Source organism: Phocoena sinus, chromosome 15, assembly GCF_008692025.1.
Source record: "Phocoena sinus isolate mPhoSin1 chromosome 15, mPhoSin1.pri, whole genome shotgun sequence".
In the NCBI taxonomy this organism is placed as follows: Eukaryota; Metazoa; Chordata; class Mammalia; order Artiodactyla; family Phocoenidae; genus Phocoena; species Phocoena sinus.
This window is the reverse complement of record NC_045777.1, coordinates 70,880,186-70,906,771: the sequence shown is the minus strand read 5'-3', so window position 1 is coordinate 70,906,771 and position 26,586 is coordinate 70,880,186. Positions and strand designations below refer to the sequence as shown.

Genomic DNA, 26,586 nt, shown 5'->3' with positions numbered 1-26,586 from the left:
TTGGGGAGAGTCTCTTTCTGCAGGGAGTGCTGAAATCAAGAGCGACGTCATCAGGGACCACCACTTGGAACCTGAGGATGATGCCAACACAGAGGAAAGCAGAGATACGTGATGGAGGGAGGCAGCTTCCTGATGGCATCATGTGAACTCCTGGATCCCGCCATGCCTGAAGCCAGCGAACTCATACTCTCCTGTAACATGGGTCAAAGAACACTTTTTTGTCCTTAAGCCAGATTTAATTGGGTTTTCTTGTCCTTTGTTACCAAGAGAATCCTGGCTGATACAGTAGCGCTGGGACTGAGATATTTAATCAACAGATTCAGCTACTAAATCAGTCCTGGCCAAGGCAGGCAGGAGATGGGGAGCCCTACCCCCTAGGGGGTCTGGAATTTATCTTGCTGTCCTAGGCTGGCCCCTGCACATGGGTGAGCAGTTCTCCCTACTTAGACATCTGTCTGGTCCCAGATGCAGCCTGTCCCCTGGTCTGTACAGAACAGGATATGGGCCTCAGCTTCTACCCTGGTTCTGCATCTGTGTTCTCATCCCTTGGTGGGAGTACGGTATGGATCTGAATTCCAACCTTCTGGCTGGAGCCTGAATACCTCGTTGGGCCCCCTCTCTCAAGGCAGAATTCTCTGCTCACCTCTCCTTCCCCTGCTGGCTGGGGGTCTGCTTCAAACCTGAATCTCCTGGGACTCTCAAGATGACCACACCTGTATCTTCCCGAGCGTGGACTCTGCACATAGATTTCAGATCCTGCAGCCACCTACAAGAGAGCACCCTCTGGTAACAGGCAAGGGCCTAGACCAAGCCTGAGGTCAACACCTAAGGAAGGCTCTTGGGCACCTGGGTTAGTGCCTTTCCCACCAACTGCCCTGTTAAGATGCCATCATGATCTCCAGGCCCAAGGGTGCAGAGACCCCACCATATGGCAGAGCCATCAGGCTACACTGACTCAGCTGCCCAAATGAAGGTCACATCTTTGACTTCAAAGCCATTGCCATGTTTGGCCTCAGTTTGTATCAACTATTAAAAAAAATAATTTGGGGGCAATCAAGGATATTTGAATATGGACTGGGTATTACAGCATAATAACTAATTATTGTCAGGTATGATAGTGGCATTGGGATTATATAAAAACAAACTCCTTATCTGTTAGAGATGCATACAAAAAATTTATGAGTGAAATGATATGATAGCTACAATTTATTTTTAAATGTTAGGGGAAGAGATGGAACAAAAATGGCAGAATGTAGATAATTAATGAAGCTGGTGACAGGTACATAGGTCGTTATTGAACTAATCTCTTCACTTGCATTCATTTGAAAGTCCACCCCCGCCCGCCACCCTGCCTAAAAAAGAGGCCTTTCTGAAAATACAAATACTGCCCTGGGATGAATTGAATCTACCCATGGTGCACTCCAGAAGCAGTGTGACCCTCATCCAAGCCACCAAGCTAGACTATGCTAAGAGCCTCCTCTTGGGGCTCCCTCTTCCCTCTGATCCCTTCTCCAAACAGCAGCCTGAGTGATCTTTTAAATTCCTCAATCAGATTGTATCACCCTTTGCCCAAAACCCTCCGATAATGATACTAAGAGGTGACCTTTGTATAGCGCTCACAAAGGCCAGGAATCATTCTGAGCACTTCGTACGTATTAACCGAACAATAATCACCCCATTTTCCAGATGAGGAAACCGAGGCATAGAGTAACATGCCCAAGGTCACGTGGCTAGGAAGAGGAGGAGCCAGGGTTTGCCTCAGCTGGGCTGGCTCTGAGCATCCCCCTATTCTGCCTCCAAACCGGTAAGGCCCACACGACCCGGTTCCCACCTACCCCTGGGACCTCCCCTTACCCTCTCCTCTGTTCACCAGCTCAGTCTCTGCCTAAACTGGGTGTTCCTGCCTTTGCTCTTGCTGTGCCCCCTGCTGGGAATTCTCTTCCTACTGATGCTAGCATGGCTGCTCCTTCTTCGCATCCAGGTTGGGGAAGGCCTTTGATCACCTGTCCAGAGCAGCCCTGCCTCTTTCTCCTCCTGCCTCTCTCCCGTTGCCTGATTTTATCGTCTTCAGAACACTTAGCATTACCTGAAATGACACTATTCACTTGTGCCCTTTTTTTTTTTTTGCCCCTTCCTCATGAGAAGGGACAGGGCTGTATGAACAGGACCTTGTCTATTCGTTCAACATGGCTCCCTGAGCACCAAGACCCTTATGGTCCGATATGTAGTCACCAGCCACATGTGGACAATTACATTAATATTAAAATGAAATAAATTGTAAAATGCAGTCTCTCAGTTACAGGAGCCACAATTCGAGTTCTCAGTGGCCGCCTGGGGCTAGTGGCTACTGCCCTAGACAGGGCAGAGAGAGCGTGTTAATAGCATCAGAAGTTCTATTGGGCAGTCCTGGCCTGGATCACCAGGACAAGTCACAGAAATACACCACTGGAGTTTGGGATTGACATGTACACACTGTTATTTTTAAAATGGATAACCAACAGGGACCTGCTGTAGAGCACAGGGAACTCTGCTCAATATTACATAACAACCTAAATGGGAAAAGAATTTGAAAAAGAATAGTTATATGTATATGTATAACTGAATCACTGTGCTCTATACCTGAAACTATCACAAGGTTGTTAATCAACTATGCTCCAATATAAAATAAAAAGTTAAAAGAAAAGAAATACACCATTGGGGAAATCGAACATTAATTAATTAATTAATTCAAAAACTACTTAGTGAGCACCATTTCCGTGCATAAAATGTATCACTGGGTCCTGCCTCACTTGCTGTTGTGACCAGGCTGGAGGTGGCATCCGCATGGTGATGCCGCAGGTGAAAATGGTGACGGAATGGTGCCACGTAGATGATGGATGTGTTTATTATAAACGGAAACAGATGGACCGTGGCGAGCAGCTGAGAGCCCACTTTTTGGATGGGTTATTACATCCTAGAGGAGGGAGACCATTGATTCCTTTCTCCTAGCAGATGTCGCTCTGCAGGGGAAGCAATGTCGAGAAAAACCGCAGGGAAACCCACAGCCCCCATGTTCCCTTCCCACCTCAGTCCCTTACTCCTCACTAGCCGGGCCAGTCATTTAATCTGGGGAAACATCAGAAAATGTGACAAACGTATTATCGCGCCCTCCTCTTGAGCCCAAGACAGGCATCGCTGATCAATCACACACCCTTTCCTGGATGAACCAGAAGAAAAGCTCTAAATCCTTCTCAAGACAGCCCTCCAGGCAGCCATTTCCAAGCAGAGTTGGCAAAACAGACGCAGCTATCTGTCCCGCAGGATCTTTTTATCCTGAGCCCCAGCTTCTTTATCTACAACGTGGGGCCCGACCACATCCACCTTGTAGGATGGTTGGGAGGTTAATTGAGATGATTCATTTGTTCAGTTATTTGTTCAGGCATCAAATGTTTATGGAGCGCTCAGTGGGGGTTTCACGCCTGCCTGATGCATGCAGTATTGGGTAAACAGCAGCTGTGATGAGTACCCACATCTGCGGGCCGCCCTGTGTGCCTGCGTGGACGGATACTAGCCTCCGTGTCCTTACCCTGCCCGGAAGTCCTCTCCTCCGGGCCGGTTCACGCTTACCGCATCACCTAACAACGAGGGGGAAGGAACCCATCCAAGTTAGCCCGAGGATTAAACGGGCAGCAGATTTTCCAATAAGAGACTCCTTTTCTTCTAGCACCTTCTTTTCTTATGCTCTAAATAAGCCTTGGTTGGATCAGAGCCTCACATTGAACTTTGCTTCCTTGAATTCCCAGACACAAAACACTGTCTTAACAAGCCGTGTCTCCTGGGCTGAGCTATATTTCCTATAAACTCTCATTTTATCTCCTCTAAAACACACGGTAATAGCATTCTCTGGAGAATATTAAATGAAACCAACCGGCAGCTGCATTTGTTTGCGCTTTCTGCCCCCGGAAAATTCTGTCAACAGATAGGCGTGCGTTACATAAGTGGTGGCCCTGCCGGGGACTGCGGTCCTCCACACACTCCTCTGTGTAGAAACACCTCAAGTCTCTAATCCCCGCAGCTGGCTGCTCCCCGAAGCGCCCGCAACAGCAATGACGCCCTGGTGTCCTGCTCCTTTTCTATTCTCAGCACACAGGGAAGGCCGAGTGCAGGTTAAAGAAGAAAGGCAGGCCTCAGTCAAAAGGGACGAAGCTTATCTTCTTTGTAATATAGCACATAAAATCTGCTTTTCTTGGCCTGAGCGATATAGTTGATGACAGGGCCGAGCTACAGGGCACGGGCTTGGGCAGCCAGTGCCGTTTCATTAACCAGTCCAGAAGATGCTGGTGACCGCCTGCCGGGAAGTGCCGGGTGAACTGGAGAAGGAGAGGACCCAGCCCTAGATGCTGGGAATGCACTGCAGCTACATGGGGCCGGGGCTGCATCCGGGGCCTAGAGGACAGCCCCTGCGCACACCCCGGGCAGGGGAGGCTGACACGCCCACAGGAACTTTCTCATTTGTTCCAATAGTTTGGACTTTTTCTCAAATTTAAACTTTAGGCATTTGTTTGAAAAAAAAATCAAAACAGAGAAATCAGAGAAAGCTTTTCGTTACTTCTCTGGGGCAGCATCGCGTGTGAACAGAGCCGGCTGGGACCGCGTCTGCCATGTTAGCCTCCAGATCCCCAGAGCCTAGCAGATGGTTATTCGGGAGCTGGAGGGACGGCTGGGTGAGTGGGTGAGCGAAGAACCAGCCAGAAGAGGTACAGGAGGGAAGGATGGCAAGGTGGGAGGGGGCATGGAGTCTCCTGGTTGAGCCACAGCTAGCCTCTAACCTGCGCTATGACCTTGGGCAAGCATCCTAACCCCTCCTACTCTCAGTCTCTCATCTGGATCTCAAGAAGGATGAGACAATTGCTTATGGGCTCTTGGGGGAATGAACTCATTCATTCACTCGACAACCATGTATTTCTACTTGGAACAGAGCAGTGGTGGAGATGACTCAGGCCCTGCTCCCAAGAGGCCCACAGTGTGATGGGGGAACAAGTGCCCATCCTGGTACAGGGGCAATAGAACCAGTTCATGAGGTCCAGAAGTGCACAAGGGTCAGGGGGTCAGGCGAGCATCCTGGAGAAAGGGACGTCTGGGTTTCCCAGGAATACAAGGCAGAGGCAAGCATTTTGAGTTGAGCGAGATGGGAGGGGCCAGGGACTAAAGGTGCGCCTACCAGGGAGGGCAGTGGAGAGCCACGAGCAGCTGGCACTCTGGAGGGTGGCCTGGTCAAGGGGCGGGTGCCAAGAGAGAGGCAGGCTTGACGCACAGGGATTAGGGGCCCTCTGTCCTGGATTCTCTCGATCAAGGGGAGCCTTTGAGGGCTTGAAACAGCAGAGTCGTGATCAGACCTCACAGTGGCTACTGGAGACAGACCGGAGGCTTGGGCCTGGGGTCAGGGAGAGCGATTAGGAGGCTGTACTCTTCCACACCTCCATGCCTTTGCCCGCGAAGCTCCCTCTACCTGGAGAGGCTTTCCCTTTTCTGTCTGGCTCAGTGCTTCTCTTTCCACTAGAGCTCAGGTATGCGCTCTTTAGAGTACCTTCTCTGACCTCTCCCAGCCTGAGGCGGGCTCCCTCCTCCAGGCGCCAGCGACCGCAGACTGGGAACGGCTAGCTCCAGCCCAAAGATGAGTTTGGTTTGAACTGTATGGTGGCTTCGAAAGAAGTGAAATTAGCTTCTGACATTTGCAAACAGAATAGCTCATCTCAAAATCCAGATTCCCAGCTCTCTGGGAACGTTCAGAAGGTCTAGCAGCACTGGCTGGCACTGCTCCACATCAGTCATTAGTTAAAGCTGAAAAATGCCCTGCCCTTTACCTGGGCCATGCGCTTGCCAGTCTGCCACGTTCCCCACCAGGCCCTAGCGTCTCTCTAACAATATTGAGGCCGAGGATTGGTTGCCATTTATCATCTCGCTTGTACTACTGCTTCCCTTATAGCAGATTAGAAAGAAAAGTAAAACAAGTTTTGCTCCCTTTTCTATCATAAGAGGGGAAACCGAGAGAGGCTGAGGGAGTCCTGTCCCTCCTTGCTCACTGCGCTCCCTGCTGGGTCCCTGGGGCTTCTGTTTGAAACCCGTGGCTCTCTGGGTTCAGCTTTATCAAGGCCTTCATCACACTGCCTCATACGTCCACATTTACTTGTCTGCCAGCTTTTAGATAAGGAGTACCTCCAAGGCATGGACGGTGTCTTTACATCAGTGCGCTCAGAATCGATCATGAAGCCTGATGGTACCTAGAATGTGCTCACTAATCAAGGTTGAATGGAGGAATAAATGCATATGAACATGTGAAAAACAGCCCGGAGAAGAAAGCAAGGATGAGGGCCTGGGTAGTGGTATGAGGGTGGGAAGGAGGGGAGGGGTTCTGAAACCAGAGGGGCGGAAGAGCACAGAGGTTAAGGGCCTGGCTGTTTAGAGTGGGGTGCACACACCAGGATCACTGGTACATGTGAGAGCTGGTTAGACGTGCAGAATCTCGGGCCCCGCCCTAGACCCACTGGATTAGAACCCGCTTTTTACCAAGATCCCAGGCAAGTTGTTGCGGATACGGTTGGAGAAGCACTGGCTAAGCCAATGGGCCTGGAGTCTGACTTCAGGGATTCAAATTCTCACTCTGACGCTCACTGGCTGTGTGCCTTGGGCCATGTTACGTAACCTCTCTGTGTGTCTGTTAAAACTGCGCCTCGGTTCATATTTCTCCAGTTCCCCCGAAAGGTGACCTGATTCTACTTCCCAAACCTTCAGCGGAGGCTCTGCTCCTGGGGACTCTGACAATGCGAAGTGAAATCCCCCAGCAGGTGCTTGCTACACCCAGGAGGAAGGGCAACGGGGCCTCGTGGTGCCCATTGTGCAACTTCGGGAATCAGGCTACGGGAAAGCACCAAGTGCTTCCATCAGGCAAATGCCCAGCCAGGAACCGGAGCCTGTTACTTACGCCGTCAGCTGTGCAGTAATTCCAAACCTTGATCTTGGTTAGACCAAAGTCACGCAGCTGTCTCGTGTTGCGGATAACAAAAAAGAGCTGGAGCGGCGGGTGGAAGGGGCACGTCCACAAGGAAGGGTCTTTCTTGCCCTGAAACGACAGCAAGAGAAGGAAGTTGTTATTGTTAGCACAATTCTGCCTTACCCCAAAGTAAGCAGGCAGTGACTATGGAAACCAGGGGAGGATGAGGGTGGGAAGCCACCCACCTTCTCTACTTCATCCTGGGTGGGGTCTTAGATCTCACCCCATCTGGACCGCATTTTGGAGCAGGCTACTGACCCTTGTCCCCGGCACAAAGCTGTCACATGGGCCCCTCTGCCCCTGCCATCCAGACCAAATTTAAAATGCAGCGGGCTTTATTTTAATCAACCTAATCGGCTTTGTTGGGGAGAGAGACTGGAGGAGAAGGACGGGAAAAGAGCCATGACTTGAGCTATTTGATTAACCTGGCAAACAGAGCCTTTGATTTTCTTTTGTAAAACCCTGTAGAATTTTAAAACTTTTAAAAATAGAAAAGAAAGAAACTGGCTCAGGCGTTTGTTGGGACGGGGCCATGGCACTGAGCCTTAGGATTGGTTCTGTTCCCTTTCAGGGTTTCCAAGCCTTGGGACCCCTGTGTGCAGTTTCCGCCTGCCAGCGAGGCTGCCAAGGCCATTCTCAAGGCCAAAGAGGCAGAGGAGCAGGGGAGCCTTGCTGTCGTTTCCATTTGCAGCAACAAAATTTCGTATCATGAGTGCTTGGGACGCAGACGGGAAAAAGTGAAATCAGGGAACTTTTCTCAGCCCTGGTCGCCTCCTCTCTTGTCTCTTTGGGTACCTCTTCTGCTCTCTGTCTGGACAAAACACACAGTTGTTCCCAAATATGTCCATGCTGGCTCGGCCTCTGTGCCTTTGCACAGGCTGGGCCTCTTGAGTGCAGTACTCTCCTGCCCTTCTCCCCCTGGGAACTTCAGCTCAGATGTGCTGTCTCCCCCACTGTCACCCCTTCCCTTGACACAATCACTCCCTTCTCCAGGTGCCCACGGCTCCTTGCAACACCTGAGGTTATAATTTACTCAGTGTCCCACAAGTACCTGTCTTCATGTCTATGTCACCCCCCCACCAACACACGCATGCGCGCACACACACACATACACACGCACTCAGCTGCGAGCTCTTCTAATTCATTCCAGAACCCTTAGCGTTCAGCACAGTTCCTTGGCACCTGGTCAATGACAAAAAAATCTTTAAATTGAATTTTTTGAACAATCGTTGAATGAAGAAATGAACAGATAAGTGAAATGTACCTCCTAATATCTGTTCTCTCACTGAAACTTTAGAGACTAAACTGTTCTGGCCGGCAGAGCTATTTTGTCTAGCTCATGAAAGTGTTTTGTTTTTTTTAAAGGCAAATTCGTTGCCAAGACTTTAAGATGGGAGATATCCCCTCCCCCTCAGAGCTAGATGTCTGGCTTGTCTACAGACTTAGGAGACGTGACAACACGGGGTCCCTGACAGCCGTTGGCTGGAGCTGAGTACACTGCTCTCCGGTGCCCCAGTCCTCACCATTCCCTACCGTTCTACACCCACCTCACCTCCCTGGTTATGCTTCTGCCTGGCCCCTGCAGGCATTAGTTTAGGGGCCCTGCTTAGGGGCTGAACAGTCACAAGTCCCATCTGCCAATAAGCAACCTGTATCTCTGACATTGGCTGAAGTTGTTCCTTTTATCTAAAAGGAGCATCGCCCCATATTTGAGAGTGTCTCCATGGGCTCCCATCCCCAGGACCGTGCCTGCCTCTGGGGTCTGCTGGCCCCCAGGAGACATGAGGCTCAGGCTCCAGCTGCACGGAGGACAGAGGTGGCTTGTCCCAGTGACAATGGTGCCTTTCAGGAGGGAGGAGGCTGCTTTGTTAAGGGGGAGAGATGAGTTCAAGGGGTTCTGACTTATTCTGGCAAGTTTCTCAAGCTCTGCGAGAACTTTTAGTGCTCTGGGCAGCTGCGAGGGGTCAAAGATAGCACATCTCAAATCCAGCAGGGGAGTCTCATTCCTTCTCTTCACTGGAGCCTAAAATGGGTCGCTGAGGCTGCTTGACAAAGGCAGAGACTGAAGGCTGACCCTTAGACACAAGCGAGGGGACTGTAATTGATTTCCCATCACATTTCCGTCAGCAGGAGGGATAACGGGAGGGCTAAGTGGGAGTCGTGGTGTTCAAAGTCGGAGAACATTAACCTGTGGGTAAATCTGGGCCTCATTAGCAACTGGGCCTTCTGATGTTTCCTTTCCACAGACAGAGTCCCCGAGAGGAAGGCTGCCGGGAAGCTGCCGAGGGCTGACCCAAGGCACGCTGGGCAAACCTCCAGGTGCCAGGCCAGCAGGAGAGCGTCTGCTGCACCTGCCCATCGCAGGTGGTAATCAAGATGGCAGAACAAGAATCAGGGCACCTGGGCACCGCCGTTATCTCACTGGGTTCTCTCCAAGCCCTGGAAGGTGAGTACTGCAGTAACACCCGTGTCACCGAAGGAAGACCAGAGTCCAGAAAAGGTGTGGTTTGCCCAAGTGATGGAGTGAGGATTTAAACCTAGGTTTTTCATTCATTCATTCATTCATTCATTCATTCATTCTGTGTTGGTTTGGATTGCCCCAGGAGAAGACCCTGAGGCAAGGCAAGTGTAAGGAGTTGATTTAGACAGTGAAGGAAACACCAGTTGGTGGGTGGGGAAATGAGAGGGGGAGAGGCATTCCATAAAGAGTGTGTTACCAGGCTAGGCACACCTGTGAGCTCCATGCCACCAGGGAACCTGGGAGCCAGTGTGGAACACACCTCAGGGTGACTCCACTTCTGGGACAAGGGAGCTGGGGTATCCACACCCCAGTTCCCATCAGTGTAGGTTCAGGGCTGCTCCTGGGGGCTCAGTTCCCCACCAGTTTGGGCCTGCTACAGGGGAGGCAGAGTGGGCCCTGGAGGCCAGAAAACAGACCCTCCATCGGAGAAATGTGTGTGCTGGCAGTGGGAAGAGCAGCCAGCAGGGACCAAGGTGGGAAGGGCCTGCGGGAGGCGCCAACGGCATCTGCTACCCACCTGCTCAACAAATACCGAGTGCGGGGGGCGCCTGGCCCAGCAGATCCCAGCTCTGTGCCAGGAGGGGAGGCAAACAAGTAACACTGCCAAGAAAAAAAAAAATCAGGTGGGGCTGGGGGTGGGGGAATAAATTCAACGAAGAAAATATGAGAGAATTATTAATGGCCAATGGAAGGACTAGTTTAGAATAGATGGTCAGAGAAGAAGGCCTCTCTCAGGAGGTAACTTTCTAACTCCTAACATAGGTGCTTTCTCCAGCTTTAACCTAACACAGATCCACACACCCCCAGGGAGATGCTGGACTGCCCTCAGAAGTAGCCCCGATTTAATAAGTTATCACCTTAAAAAGGAACAAACTCTTGATACAACAATTTGGTTAGGTGTCAAGGGCATTATAATGAGTGGGAAAAAGTCAGTCTCAAAAAGGTTACATATAGTATGATTCCATGTACATAGCATTCTTGAAAGGACAAAAAGTATAGAGAATAGGTTGGTGGCTGTCTGGGTTAGGGACAGGTGTGGGGAGGGGTGGCTATAAAGGGTCGCATGAGGGAATTCCTTTGAGGTGATGGAGCTGTTCTGCATCTTGATGTGGTGGTGGTTCCACAAATCTACATGTGACAAAACTGAAAAGAACTGGGCTTCCCTGGTGGCGCAGTGGTTGAGAGACCACCTGCCGATGCAGGGGACACGGGTTCGTGCCCCGGTCCGGGGGGGTTCCCACATGCTGCGGAGCGGCTGGGCCCGTGAGCCATGGCCGCTGAGCCTGCGCGTCCAGAGCCTGTGCTCTGCAACGGGAGAGGCCACAACAGTGACAGGCCCGCGTACCGCAAAAAAAAAAAGAAACCAAAACAAAACAAAAACTGAAAAGAACTTACATACATACACACACACACACACACACACACACACACACACACTCACACACACACACGTGTGTGAAGGTCTGCACATTATACCAATGTCACTTTCCTAGTTTTGATAATGTACTATGGTCACGTAGGATGTTACCATTGGGGGAAGCTGGGCAAAGGCACATGGGACCTCTCTATACTTTTTTAAAAACTGAGATATAATTCACATACATAAAATCACCACTTTAAAGTGTACGAGTCAGCGGTGTTTTTAGTGTAGTCACAAGTTGGTGCAACCATCACCACTATCTTTTCCTAGCATATTTTTATCACCCCCAAAAGAAACCCTTTAGCAGTCACTCCCCATTCCCCACATTCCCCCAGTCCCTGGCAACCTCTAGTCTACTTTCTGTCTCTATGGATTCACTTATTCTGGACATTTCATATAAATGCTGTCATACAATATATGATCCCTATGTCTGACGTCCGTCATTCAGCATAATGCTTTCAAGTTTATCCATATTGTAGCATGTATCAGTACTTAACTCCTTTTTTTTTTTTTTTTTTTTTTGCGGTACGCGGGCCTCTCACTGCTGTGGCCTCTACCGTTGCGGAGCACAGACTCCGGACACGCAGGCTCAGCAGCCATGGCTCATGGGCCCAGCCACTCGGCGGCATGTGGGATCTTCCCGGACCGGGGCACGAACCCGTGTCCCCTGCATCGGCAGGCGGACTCTCAACCACTGCACCACCAGGGAAGCCCTACATTTAACTTTTTAAGGAACTGCCAGACTATTTTACACAATGGTCATACCATTTTATTTTTACACTCCCACGAGCAAGGTATAATGATTCCAATTTTTCCATATGCTGTTCACCAATACTTGTTATTTCTGTTTTCTTTTTTTAAAGAAATTATAACATCCTAACGGGTATGAAGTATATGTCCTTATGGTTTTGATTAGCATTTCCCTAATGGCTAGTGATGCTGAGCATCTTTTCATGTGCTTGTTGGCCATTTGTAGATCATTTCTGGAGAAATGTCTATTCAGAGTACTTTGGCCATATTTTCACTGGGTTGTTTGTCTTTTTGTTGTTGAGTCTGAGTCCTTTTCTTCATATATTCTGGATACAAGACCCTTATCACATACACGATTTGCAAATATTTTCTCCTTTTTTGTAGGTTATCTTTTTACTTTCTTGATAATGTTCTTTGAAGCAGAAATGTTTTAAAATTTTCGATTGTTTAAAAATTTTGATGAGGTCTGATTTACCTATTTTTTCTTTTGTTGTTTATGCTTTGGATGTCATATCTAAAACTCCATTGAAAAATTCCAGGCTATGAAGATTTACACCTATGTCTTCTTCTAAGAGTTTTATAGCCTTAACACTATAAAAGTCTCAAGGTATTTGACCCATTGAGTTAGTTTTTGTAAATGGTGTGTAGAAGTCCAATTTCATTCTTTTGCATGTGGAAATCCAGTTGTTCCAATACCATCTGTTGAAAAGAAACTATTCTTTCCTCATCAAATGGTATTGGCATCCTTGTTAAAAATCAATTGACTATAGATGTATGAATCTATTTCTGGACTCTCATTTCCATTCCATTGATCTATATGTCTATCCTTATGCCAGAACCACACAGTCGTAATTACTGTGGCTTGGTAGTAAGTTTTGAAACTGGACTCACTCAAAGTGTGAGTCCTCCAACTTTGTCCTTTTCCAACATTGTTTTGGCTCTTCTGGGTTCTTTGAACTTCCATTATACACTTTAGAACCAGCTTGTCAATTTCCACAAAAAAGGCAGGAGGATTACATTGAATCTGTAGATAATTTGGAAGCACTGCCATATCAGTGGTGTCAAGTCTTCCAATCCATGAACACATACATCTTTTCATCTTTCATCATTTAGGTCTTCTTTAATTTCTGTCAACAATATTTTGTACTTTTCAGTGTGCAAGTCTTTCACCTATTTGGTGAAGTCTATTCTTAAGTATTTTATTCTTAAATAGCATCAAACTATTTTAAATGGAAATTTTCTTAATTTCCTTTTCGGATGGTTCATTGCTAGTGTATAGGAATACTACTGACTTCTGTATATTGATCTTTTATTCTCTAAGCTTGCTGAACTCCATGTTAGCTTTACCAGTAACTTCTGTGAATTCTTTAAGATTTTCTGCATATAAGATCGTTTCACCTGCAAATATAGTTTATTTCTTCCTTTCCAACCTCTTATTTCATTTTCTAGCTTAACTTCCTTGGGTAGAATCTCCAGTACAATGCTGAATAGGAGTGATGAAAGCAGGCATCCTTGTCCCATTCCTGGTCTTAGAGGGAAAGCTTTCAGTCTTCCACCATTCAGTATGATGTTAGCTGTGGGTTTTCATAGATGCCCTTCATCAGACTGAGGATGTTTCCTTCTATTTTGGTTTGTTGATGTATTATCATGAAAGAATGTTGAATTTTATCAAATGCCTTTTCTGTGTCTATTAAGACATCATGTGGTTATTTCCTCCTTTATTCTATTAATATGTTGTATTCTGTTGATTAATTTCCACATGTTGAACAACTTTGCATTCCTGGAATAAACTCCACTAGGTCTTGATATATAAATCTTTTTATAAACTGCTAGATTTGATTTGTTAATATTTTGTTGAGGATTTTTACATCTGTATTCATAAGGGATACTGGTCTGTAGTTTTCTTGTGATGGCTTTTTCTGGTTTTGGTATCAGGGTAATACTGGCCTCAGAGAATGAGTTGGGAAGTGTTCTCTCTTCTTCTGTATTTTAGAACAGTTTGTGAAGGCTTGGTGCTAATTCTTTAAATATTTGGTAAGATTCATCAGTGAAGCCATCTGGTCCCAGGCTTTTCTTTGTGGGAAGTTTTTTATTGATTACTAATTCAATCTCTTTTCTTGCTATAGATCTATTCAGATTTTCTATTTCTTCTTGATTCAGTTTTGGTAATTTGTGTCTTTGTAGGAATTTGTCCATTTCATCTAGGATATCTAATTTGTTGGCATAAAATTGTTCATAATATTCCCTTGTAATCCTTTTGATTTCTATTAGTTTGGTAGTGATGGCCCCTTTTTCATTCCTGATTTTAGTAATTTGAATATTTCCCCCTTTTTTTTTCTTGCTCAGTCTAGCTAAAGGTTTGTTCATTTTGTTGATTCTTCCAAAAAAACAACTTTTGGCTTTGTTGATTTTTCTCTATTGTTCTTCTCTTTTCTGCACTGTTTTTTTTTTTTTTTTCCGGTACGCAGGCCTCTCACTGTCGTGGCCTCTCCCGTTGAGGAGCACAGGCTCCGGACGCGCAGGCTCAGTGGCCATGGCTCACGGGCAGAGCCGCTCCGCGGCATGCGGGATCCTCCCAGACCGGGGCACGAACCCGTGTCCCCTGCATTGGCAGGCGGACTCTCTACCACTGCGCCACCAGGGAAGCCCTGCACTGTTTTTTTTAAAAACAATTTCCTGTGAGTCTATAATTATTTATTTTTAAAAGTTCAAAAATGTATTGCTCTATGTGCTAGGGATATAGTGTGAATAGGATGGACGAGAACTTACAGGTTGGTGGGAGGAGACAGATCAGAAACAAGTGAACAAAATCACTTTTGATAGTGGGAATTGGTCTGAAGAAAATGAACAAAGCTGATGTGATAGAGACTGGCGTAGGGAGGGAACAGGACTCCTCCAGCTTGTAGAGTCCGGGAAGGTTAGAGACTGGCGTAGGGAGGGAACAGGACTCCTCCAGCTTGTAGATTCCGGGAAGGTCTTGCTGAGAAAGTGATACCTGGGCTGAAATCTGAGGGACGAGAAAGGAAGGAGCCACATGAACATCTGTCGGAGGGATGCTCTGGGCAGAGGGGGCGGCAAGTGCCGAACCCACAGGTGAGAACGAGCTTGGCAGGTCAGGGGAGCAGAAGGGAGCCCTGGTATGTGAGGCAGGCAGAGAGGGAGCTGGAGGTCGGTTCACAGACAGCCTCCGGGGCCACAGAGAGGCATCCAATTTTCCCCAGAAAGTCACGGCAGGGGTTTTAAGCAGGGGAGGGCTGCAAGCTGACATCTGTTAAAGATCCCTTTGGATACAGAGTGGAAAATGGAGTGGATGGGGGCAAGAATGGAAGAAAGGAATGAGAGAGGAGACCACTTAATAGTTCCAGTGAGAGGGGGCAGCTGATCAGACTTGGGAAGAACCAGTGGAAATGGAGAGAAGGGGCCAGATCCAGGCTCCATGTTGGAGGCGGAATCAATAGGACTTCCTGATGTGTTGGAAGGGGAAGGGGCGTGGGGCAACCAAGGAAGACTCTTAAGTGGTGGGCTTGGCAGCTGAGCGGATGGGGATGCCATTTACTGAGCTGGAGGAGGAAGAGATGACGGCGTGGGCTAGGGAATCGACATTCAGGTTTCAGGTCTCTGAAGTCTGAGATGTAGAGCGGAAGCTGACATTCAAGTCAGGAACTCGGAAGCAGGCAGGGCTGGGCATATAAATTTGGAGCCAACTTGAAGCCATGGGCCTGGGGGTGGCGATGAGAGAGATGGGGTGGGCAGGGCAGGAAGGAGGGTTTGCACTGACCATGGGGCACTCATACAGCCCCCCGCACACCCCTCATTCACCTACACTGAAGCAACTTCTCTTTCAAACCCAGACTCTGCTTTCAGGTATCTTCTCCTCAGCTTTCAGCCGAGCCCCACCACTCCACAGCAGTGTGGCCTGGACAAGTCACTCATCGTCCCTGAGACTTGGTTTTCTCGTTTATGAGATGGGGAAAGTCATCCCGAGGTCCACGTGAGGATTCAGTGAGGGATGCCCGAGACCCCAGTGAAACTGAATGGTTCTGAGAGGCAGTGTGTTCTGGTGGCCCCAGGCGTGGTTCATAGGGCGACTATCAGAGAGACCCCAGGCCAGGGCAGCAGGGGGAATCCAGCCCACCCACAGCTGGGCCCAGAGATCTAGCAGCCCAGGGTGAGACAGCTGCCTCAGGGCCCAAAATTAAAAAAAAAAAAAAAAAAAAAAAAAAAAACCCCAAAAAACGAAACCCACCCAAACCCTGGGCCAAAGTCCTCACTGCTATCCATGGCAATGCTCATCAGCCTCTGCTAAACAGAGAAAAGGGGAGAGCAGTCATCAGAGTTCGTCCCCATTAAATCCAGTGACGCTTGTTGTCGCCCCTGGCATGCTCTGTTCTGTACAGGAGGCTTCCAAAATGCCACTGCTTTGCGCACAAGGGGGACGGGAGAGGTTTAGCAAGGGCTGGTCCAAGCCTCAGCAGCATGCACGGGAGCCTACAGACCTGAAGCAGGGAGCAGAGCGGGGAATGCAAGGCCAGAGCGTCCACGTGGCCACGACCTGTTTCCCTCACGGTCCCATAGCTGCTGCTCTTTAAGTGGGCTCAGAAACCGTTCAGTCCAACCCTATGGACAGGCTGTGTTTCCTGGCTGTCTCACATCTACCCTGCCTTTCTTTCAGTAACAACCACAAATTTCTTCAGGGAAAATTCCCTCCCTGCCCCACTTGGGGCATCTTAGTGGAGCTGGCACCAAGGTGCCTGGCCCTCCTAGCCAGGTTGGTCCATCAGCCTTCCTTTCCTGGACTGGATGTCTCCAGCAGGAGGACAAGATGACAAACCAACTAACGAACCAATGAACCAACAAACACTGCACCCTCCCCGCCCCCAAAAAAGACCAAACTCTCGGTATTCACGCATCCCAGGAGGCTACCCAGAACCCCAAGTTGCTCATGGGGCCTGTCCTCTTTTGGCCTGGGTGACAGTGAACACACCAGCTACTCAAAAGCCTTGCAAAAATTTTCTTTTCAAAAATCTGCTAAAGAGAGCCAGACTCAGTTTCTTTTGCTGGAAAAATAAGAATCATACGAATTATCCAGGACTTCCACTCCCAGATTCTACAGGGGGCAGAAAAAAATGACTCTCAGAGAAGGCGGGTAAGATGCCCAAGGCTAGAGAGTCAAGACCAGAACCTGGGTCTCTAGAGCTGGGGACTTCAAAGCCCTCCTTTCTTGCTTCTTTTCCTTTAAATGGCAATAATATTTACTTCATGGTGGTATTACTGCTACTACGACTAGTAAGGACGGAAACAGTAACAGCTAATGTTTCGAAGCCCTTTCGAAGAGTGAGGATCATATTTACATGTGATCCTTAAGACATCGTATGAACGTAAGTATTATTATTCTCCCCATTTTACAGACGAGGAAATCAAAGTAGATGTTAGGTGAGCTGCCCACGGTCATGAAGCTGTAAGTGATTAAGCTTTGAACCCAGGCCTTTTTGCTTCTCCAGCCTGTACACTGTTTCGTTTATATAAGATTATATACACAACACACTTAGCATGGTGCCGGGCACAAAGCAAGAACTGAACATGTGGCAATTGTCTTCATTTTCAATACCTTTAAAAAAATTAATAATTTGTTCTTTGGAATAGCAAATACATGTATGTCGCAGGAAACTTAAAAGATGCAAAAAAGCATCCAAGCGAAAGTCTTCCTATTGACCCTGTCCCTTGCTCAGCCAGTTCCATGGCCCAGAGGCAACCTCTATTCCCCATATCTCGGGCCCCACCCAGAGGTCACGTAAAGATGTCAGTGCTGGGTAGTCTGTCTAGTCTCCTGTGTCCAGCTTGCAAGCGGCAGGAAGAGAAAATGTCAGTGCTTTTCGTTTTTTAACTTTCAGATATTTAAAAGAAAGTGATGTTCCACGTTTGCTGGGTGCGTACTCCATGCCCCAGGAAAGCAGGACCCTGAGAGGGTGCGTGGGCCCTGGGCCAGGCTGCAGGGGGTGCATTTGCACCGCCCCCCTCCCCGCTCCCCGACCTCCCAGCTGTGTGACCTTGGCCAAGTCAATGCCCTTGCCCAAGCCTTAGTTTCTTCATCTACAAAACATGGATGTTGCCCTCAATGACATCCCAAGGTCCCGTGTTTGGTGGTTACTATGGGAAACTGCAATGTAGATAAAGGGGGTGAACCGGCTCCTCTTTGGCCCCTCACCCCCCATAAGAACCCTCTACAGAGCAGGGATCTGGGCAAGAGCTCAGGGCGGGGGGTGCCACTGGAGGCCCCTTCCTGTACCTTGCCCTCCGGTTCCTCCCCACCCTGCCCAAATGAATGGCTGTGGACGATTACATCATCCTTCCCCCTGCTGCACCCACACCCTTATCGTGGGCTTATCGTGGGCAGAAAAAATGCATCAAAACATGTAGCCAAGACTCACACAAGGCCGTCTCCACTTACAGCTAAGTTCCTGCTGACCAGGTGGCCCGGCTCCCCGGGCGTGTCAGAGTTCCGGACAGCCACATCGTGAGGCGACACATAAAGCTTTATGTTGTTCCGGTCGAAGAATTCCACTTCCGTGAGACCCACCCACGATGCGCTGCCCCAGTTGGACTGGATTTCCATGGTCACGTAGACGGCCTCCTTGATCTCTTCTGCTTTCGGTCCTGATTTGTCCTTAGCGAGGAGAAAAGTAATGCCAAAGGATGGAAACACAACAGGTGAATCCAGCTCTACTGTTAAATGACAAGGTATTTAATCGCTCAGTGCCGGGTTTCCCCCTCTGTACAATGAGGATAAGAAGAGCACCCATTACAGATGGTTATCATGGAGATTAAATGAGCTCATGTTTCTAAGGCATTTCACACATAATTACTAGAGGAATTTCCTGGCGGTCCAGTGGTTAGGCCTTGGCAATTTCACTGCCGGGGCCCAGGTTCGATCCCTGGTCGGGGAACTAAGATCCTGCAAGCCATGCAGTACGGCCAAAAGAAAAGGTACTATGAACCCTGGCACTTAGTATTTTCTGTAAGAGTCTGCAGATAACAAAGAATGCTTAAAAGGCATCAGATTCTGCCTGAACACGTACTTTTCTCACCCACTACCAAGGGTTCATGTCCTATAGGCATGTCACAACTTATGCTGAATTGGGCTGGTGTTATGGGCAAAATTGTGTCCGCCACACACAAATTCAGATACTGAAGCCCAAACCCTAGTAGCTCAGAAGGTGACTGTTTGGAGACAGGGCCTTTAAAGGGTAATTAAGTTAAAATGAGGCCGTTAGGGTGGGTCTAATCCATTCTGACTGATGTCCTTACAAGAAGAGGACATTTGGACACCTAGAGAGACAGCAGGGATGGGCAGGCACAACACAAAGGACGTGTGGGGACTCAGTGAGAAGCTGGAGAAACTCGGCCTGCCAACACCTGGATCTTGGATTCGCTTCCAGAACTGTGAGAAAAGAAGTCTCTGCTGTTTAAGCCACCCAGTCTGTGGTACTTGATTGTGGTAGCCTAGCAGATGGCCTATCTAACACAGTAGATAACACAGGACCCTGGACAAGTCAGTTGACATCCGCCTGCCTGGTTGGGGACCAGGAGATGACACCATAGATCTGACAATCCTGTCCCAGAGATTAAGTGGGGTACGCACCCGGAAAAGACCCGGTCAGCAGTCCTGGCCTACGTGCACTCTCTAAGTGGCCATTTCCGCCCATTTCTCTCCTCCATGGATTTTAACGCCTGCCTCCTTCGCGGGTAGGTTGTCTGGTCTGAGAGGTCGTGAATGCCATCAATCAATGGCCACACTGTGGAATGGCTTCCCGAGGCCCCTTCGCGCTCCGACTGCAGTGCTGGTCACCACAGATCAGCCGCTTAGAAAATGGTACCTTCCCCGCACGCACATGCCCTCTCTTAATTAACACCATAATCTGTGATGGTTCTGTGAGCAGGAAGCTGAGCAAATGAACAGCAACTGTTCCCTACTTATTTTTTTAATTAATAGCCAGGGAGACGTGCTAGCGCTCTCAGCGTGTGTTTGGATGAGCCTTGATTGTCAGGTGATGGGATGGGGACACGCAGGGAGGGAAGTCAGCTGTCAGCTCCCGGAAGGAACGCAGGGGCTGTGTTTATCAGCAGACCCCACGGCTTCCTCCTTCTCTGCCGCGGGGCCTTGTGGGCCCAGGTCCAGCCCTCTGCTACCCTGGGCCTGAGTCCCAGGCAGGTAGGATGGTGATAAAGCTCAACTGGCCCGGCTCAAGCCTCGGGGATCGGGAGGTTAATGAACTTGTGCTTGGGAGGCGCGTTCCGCTGCCAGGTGCGCCCCGTGGGAGGCGTGAGGATGCGGCACTGGTCACCGTGGTTGTTGGCCGTTGGGAGGAGGCCAGACGGGAGGCGAGCTGCCTCGAGGAGGGGCTGCTGGATCTCACGCACAGTGCAATCTAAGATGTGCAAATTCCTGCAGCGGGGTTTCTAAATGAAGAAGCTGAAGGGTCTATCCACTAAGGAAGTGTCACAACTTGTCAGCATTGCAACCCGACGGCCACCCCTGCTCGAGTTAGGATCGAGGGGTCTGAGGCAAATGCTGGCTGGCAAGCTTCCGGTCCCTGGCGTTCACTGCCCCGCTCTCAACAAGACCACCTGCTTTTCCTTTGGTGAAGCTGCCCCTTCTCTTTTCTCAGCCATGAGGTATGGGGGATGGACACTTTCCTACCCCAAGGAGGAGATGAACTGGTCCAATTGATCAGTGTGTCCTGTCACCCGGGCCACCTGGAGGGAATGGCTCAGCGATGGGCACGTGACCCAGTTTCAGATCTGTGTGTGGAGAAACTGCTCTTTTCTCCTGACTGTGGAGTCTGAGGGCATAAGGGCAAGCGGTGGGAATCACTCTAGCTATTGAGGGATCACAGGGAAAGCGCAGAGCTGGGACTGGGCACTGAGGTGGGGGTGAGGCTCAGGACGCAGCTGACACGGTACAGACACAGCGTGAGCTTCTGGATCAAGCCCTGCTTGATCCTGACTACGGCATTCATTACAAAGAAATGTGTCATTTTTCTTCTCTTTTTTTTTTGTTTTTTGGGTTTTTTTTTGTGGTACGTGGGCCTCTCACTGCTGTGGCCCCACCCCGCTGCGGAGCATGGGCTCTGGACGCACAGGCTCAGCGGCCATGGCTCACGGGCCCAGCCGCTCCGCGGCATGTGGGATCCTCCCAGACCGGGCCACGAACCCATGCCCCCTGCATCGGCAGGCGGACTCTCAACCACTGCGCCACCGGGGAAGCCCTCCCTAGATTTTTTTAGACGGCATATTTCCTGATTCCTCCTTGCCTTGTGCCAGGCACCGAGCCATCTGCCCTTACAGACCTTTCCTCTTCCAGCTGCACAGTGGCCCCGTGGGCTGTGGATTATTTACCCAGTTTGACAGTCACACACCCCCAGGACCAGACAGCTTAAGAGGCTTATGTAAGGTCACACGACCTCTAAATGATGATGCCAGACCCCAAGCCAGAACTCCAGTCTGGGCTGGAGCAGGGCTCTTTCTGCTTTCATATGAGCTTTACGTGTGACTTTGGGAGGGCTTCCTGTTAAGTCCCCATTGGCCAATCACAAGATGGGTGACCGATGAACCAAACAGTTATAAGAAAGGCTTGGGTAGAGGAAGAGATGAGAGGATGTGCTGGACACACACCTTCTGACCCAAAAGAGAAACGTATCATCCGCTATCCCTCCACCCTGATGCTACCTTGCCCTTTCACCGTTCGTGTCTCAGCTCCATCGACCCGCTCACAGCCATATCCTTGCCCGGTCGCTACAATCATATCGGACTCGATGAAGATGAACATCACTTTTTGCAGCTAACTTTATATCCTTAACATTTTCTATCCGCATAACCTCCATAATGAAGATTTCCATCCTTTTACACGACTGCATTGTGCTGGCGCATCATACTTTCCTGATTAACTCTACTACTGTGAGACATTTATGTTATTTCTGTGTTTTTTTCTCTCACCTTTCCCTACTTCCAATAATTGTGCAATAGACATTTTTGCGCCTATAGTTTTTTATTTCTGTTGAGTGATTTCTTCAGGGTAAGGAAGTGGGATTGTCAGGCTGGAAGACATAAGTATTTCTAAGGCTCTTCCTAAGAGCCTTTCGGCTTTTCAAAAGCTTTCCACCCATTTCTATTGCCGCCAGCAGGGTAAGACTGCCAGTTTTACTGTAACCTTGCCAGTGCTAGAGGTTATCATCAAAAATCATTTGTTAACTGAGGTTTGTTAACATCAAATGGGATGTTAAGGTTGCTCTAATTTTATTTCTTGATTACAAGTGGTGCTGGATATTTCTGTATGGGCTAACAGGCTATTTATATTTCCTCTTGTGTGGACAGGCTTCTGTCTTCTGAAACTTCACGCTCCATTACATGGATGTCTATGTGCTGGGGAGGAGTGGGGATGGAGGCTGGGGCAGAAAGATGCTAAGCTTACCACTGTCAGAGCAGCTCCCACCGAACAGAAATGATTGTACTGAGGGGCCCTTCCTCCCTCAGCCTTCAGGCAAGACATGAATGCCTTCAGAAACCCTCATAAGTCAAGGTTCTCACCTCTGGGTCCAGAACGTGCTCCTCAGTGGGTGAAACAACCTGGTTGAGTTGGGTGGAGTCACTTTCGATGGCCTGGAGGACTTTCAGAACCTTCTGCTGGTGTCTGAAATTGATTTTGTTTTAGCAAACAGGTATCTGATAGTAATGATACACAATAGAGAAAGTTTGCATCAAGGGTACCAGGCTTACTTTTCTATTTCAGACAGAAGTAACAATTTGAGATGAAAATACTCACACCCCCGCAGACAGATCAAAGGCGCACACCAGCTGGTTTTCTCCCTTTATAAATAATTGTACAATTAGCGATGAAAGAAGGGCCAAGTAAGAGAAATTGCTTGGGGCCAGATGGCCTGATGATCTCCTTAAGCTGACTGCTAGGCTGTAAGAGTCTAGAGCGGGTGTCTACACAGTACGTACAGCCTGCAGGTCAAATGCAAGCCGCAGCCTGTTTCTGTGTGGCCTGCAAGCTAAGAATGGTTTTTACATTGTTAAAGGGCTGTTAAAACAAACAAAAAGTGAAAAGCCTGAAGTATTTGCTATCTGGCCCTTTACTGAAAAAGTTTGCCAGCTCCTGATCTAGTGACCTGCCTTGCATCTCTAGTTTCTGAGGACACAGCATTCCAAACCTAGCAGAGAGCTGTCTGCAAACACACCCTACTTGTGCTGTTTAAGGCTGAGAACTCCCAAGACCCTGACGCACAAAGGATCTTGATGATGAAGAAAGAAGCATTTGATGATGTGTGTGCTGCTCGTAACATATCCTGTATCTATATCTGATGTAACATATCCTCATGGCCCAGCCTTTTCACTCGCGGAGGAAACTCCAAGTTCTTATTCATGGCCACAGTGGTCCACAGCATGGTTTCCAATCTGGGGTCTGCAGACTCCTGGAGGAGTGGCTAGCACTGCCTTTAGCCTATTCAGAGTCTTTCTACAAATTATCAAAGGCAAACACCCTCTGGATGGACACAGATCTGGAGAGTACATAGATTGGCCAGGAAATTCCTCCTTTGTGCAGAGAAAAAGCCCCCAAGCCTTTCGGGGCTGATGCAGCCTCAGGCCAGAGCCGCAGCTTAGCGACCACTGTGCAGGCCGGATTTCAGCTGCTCTCACCGCTCAGCCAGGCATGGGCGCTGCACAGACTACCACGCGCCCAGCTCTGCACAGCGGCCCGGGGAGCATGGTGGGGCTCAGATGTGCGCTTGAAGCTATTGGCTCGGCGTGGTGCATCTTTCTGAAGATCGGTGTTGCCTGATGACTACAGGAAAGCCTTTATTTGGATAATAAAACTTGACAGTGCCAATCACTGATGCTATGTGTGAACGGAAGAGAATGCTGCATTTGAACAAACTCTGAATAGAGAAAAGAAGGTTCAGAGGACACTGCCTTGGGTCACTGTCTGCCACGTGGGCTGCTTCCGTGGAAACCTTCGAGGAGACTGAAGTTTTACATGGGCTGAAGGGAACTGAACAAGCCGAGAGACATGTGTCTGAAAGAAATCAAGTCAATTTCAGGCTTTTGGGTTGGAGGGAGGGTGAGGGGGGATGCAGTCTAAGGGAGCAGTTTTAAATGGTCTGGAATCAAAATGCAAAGAAAAACCTCAGTTAATAAGATGCTCATGGCTGGATGGCTACGGGTTGCTGTTTTTGTTTTGAAGCTGCCTAGATAAGTACCTGCTCCCCAGAAGGCTGATCCTGTCAATGGCTTCACTGACGGCTCTGGCTCCCCCTGCTGCCCTGGACTGCTCCTGCGAGCTGGTCGCTGTGCTCGTTGCCGCGGTGATGGAGGGCAGCTGAGGGAGGATGGAAACGCTTATTAAACAGATGTCGGAGGCGTCCCTCCTGGCCCAAGACACAGCAGAGCCACGGTCAAAGGGACACACTTCGCAGGCCATCAGTCTTGTTGCGGGAAACTGGGAACAGGAATGAGGGTGAAAGCGACTACCTGGGGCTGATTAGATCTAGAATCCCCTCACATCTTTGCAAAAAACGTGGGATCTCAGTTTCTTATGATCTGGGAGGTCCCAGGAAACGGTCTGCTTCAATGAGCCATTGAAAAATTTCTCTCATCAAAACCTTTCCCCTCCTCCAGTGAGCCTCTGTTCTGTTTGCTACACAGTAATGGGACTCCATGGAGAATGCCAGTAACATTAGACCCTTTCATTTTTAATCCTCCAAGCCTTTTCCCCTTTCTTTTCCATTTATCATTTAAACTAGAAATGTGCTCTGATCTTTATCTGCAAATAATTGTAGTCATTGGAAGCTCTGTGGATCAGGGGTCAGGTCATCCAGAAATCCTGGACCGCAGGGTGGGCAAAGTGGCAAACCTGTCAGAAATATTGGCTGGCAATGGTTTAAGATGACTGGGAAGTAATAGAAAAAGTAGGAGCGATGCCAAAAGAAACCCACTATGTTGCTCTGGGGTGCTGCCCTGCCCAGCACTCTGTTTCATGAGCGTTCTCTCCAATTCCCTACTGCCCACCCATTATCTTCCCCTGTCCTCTTCTCCTCCACGACTCTCCCACTCCTGGAACAGGCCAGGCTCATTCCCACTTCGAAGCTTTTCCCCTGTTCCTTCCACTTGGAATGCTGTTCCTTTGTTGGCTGGCTCCTTCTTACTAGGCAGGGCTCAGCCTCAATGGGACACCTTCCAAGGGGCCTCCTTGGATCCCCCTGTGGGAGGTAGCCACCATCCTATACCCTGTCGCTCTCTCACCCATTAGCGCCTTGTATTGCCACCTCTCTCTGAAGTCACCTTGGTTATATACGGCTTTATTCGTATATACTCGAATCTTGTCTGGAAGCTCCCCGAGGCCAGGGGCTGCTCTGGTCTGCTCGGTCACCCCTGTATTCTGAGGACACAGCATAGACTTGTGCACAGTCTAACAAAGACGTTCCAGGTGTTCTATTAATTCACGACCGTATTTCCTGGGGCCATCTTTGCTGAGATTGGCCTAACTGACCTAGATAGGTGTAGATATAAATTTACTTATTTAGGATACTGAGATCCTTTTCTGTGTTATCTTGTCAGGAAATGGAAACGTAACAAGGGACTGGAATCAGCAGGCCCGGGTGAGGTCTGGCTTCCACTCGTAACCTTGGGCAACGTGCTTCAGCACGGGTCTCCCCATCTGGGAGATGGGCAGAATGCTGGCGTGCTCAGGGAGCACAGTGAGGTCCTGCTGGGACCGTGTGGGGAAGGCCCTCTGGAGACTGTTGGCTGCTGTGGGAATGGGGCTCTGCTGTCCCTCTCTGGCCTTCACTGACCTCAGGGGTCTCCTCCTTCAGCAGACCGGTCCATGACTCTGCTGGTGGTCTCTCTGTGCCCTGGAAGGATGGAATCACATGATCTGAGGTCAGAATAAAGCCATCCACTTCACATCCTTCACTGATAGAGGTACAGACTGTCTTGAGGTCATAGACACAAATGTCAGGGGCAAAAGGCCGAGCACCAGGAAAACAGACAACAGATGCTGCTTGGTGATCACCCCAAAGAGCAGCCCGCCAACAGGGCCTGGGGAGCAACTAGCGGTGTGGACGGGGCCCTAGGCTTTCAGGCTGGCAGACCTCAGCCACTTCCACAGACATGCCATGAGAAAGCCACCCGGATTCCCTGGGTGCCATCAGCCATATCTATAAAACAGTGTGATGAAACCAGCCCTGCCTGTTTCAGGGCTACTGTGAACATCAAGTTAAGGTAAAAGATTTCAACAGGTGAGTCAGGGAACATGCTTCTGAGAAAGGATGTAGACATTGAGGGATGTCCAAGGCCTCCAGCTCCCCAGAGACCCCCGCTCCACCCCACCATCCATCCTCCTGTTTGCTGCTCAAAGCCGAAGGCTGCGGGCACCAACTCAAACACCTGTAGGGCCAGAGGGGTTTCCTGAGAAGGTGAAGCAGGCCAGGAGCAGGACGTTAAGGAGTGGTGAGGACTGCAGAGGCTGGAAGGGCTCATGCTCTGGGGAAGGGGGTCTTTCCAGAGAAGCCAGAGCTGGTTGTTTGCGCCATCCTGTCTCTGACACACCAATGCTCAACTCTAGTTGAAGGTATTCAGGGTTTGTAAGGAAAACAGCAAGAACTGGAGGCATATTAGCATCCAACTTAGGCCTAGGAAACAAAAGATGGAAAGGAGGTGGAGGAAATGGGGACTTCGACAGGTCAGTAGCAGCTGTGCACCAGACAGTGGATGCGCTGATTGGTCTAAGGTCAGGGATGCCTCCACCGCTCTCTCTCCTCACCATGTGCTCTTGGCAAGCACCGCTCAGACACTGCCTGGTCCCTG

The 26,586-nt window shown here is 49.3% G+C and overlaps 1 protein-coding gene across 6 annotated transcripts in view; it reads right to left on the bottom strand.

Annotated features, from left to right (window-relative positions):
• Positions 1–26,586, bottom strand: part of KIAA0556 (KIAA0556 ortholog) — a 201,184-nt gene that overhangs the window by 55,774 nt on the left and 118,824 nt on the right. For all 6 annotated transcript variants that reach the window (XM_032604979.1, XM_032604982.1, XM_032604984.1 and 3 more), the window contains exons 10-14: positions 25,572–25,631; positions 23,979–24,097; positions 22,306–22,408; positions 18,170–18,385; positions 6,962–7,099 (exon numbers count right to left, since the gene is read on the bottom strand). In XM_032604979.1, the coding sequence (XP_032460870.1) occupies positions 6,962–7,099; positions 18,170–18,385; positions 22,306–22,408; positions 23,979–24,097; positions 25,572–25,631 (636 nt within the window). The remainder of the gene's footprint in view (positions 1–6,961; positions 7,100–18,169; positions 18,386–22,305; positions 22,409–23,978; positions 24,098–25,571; positions 25,632–26,586) is intronic.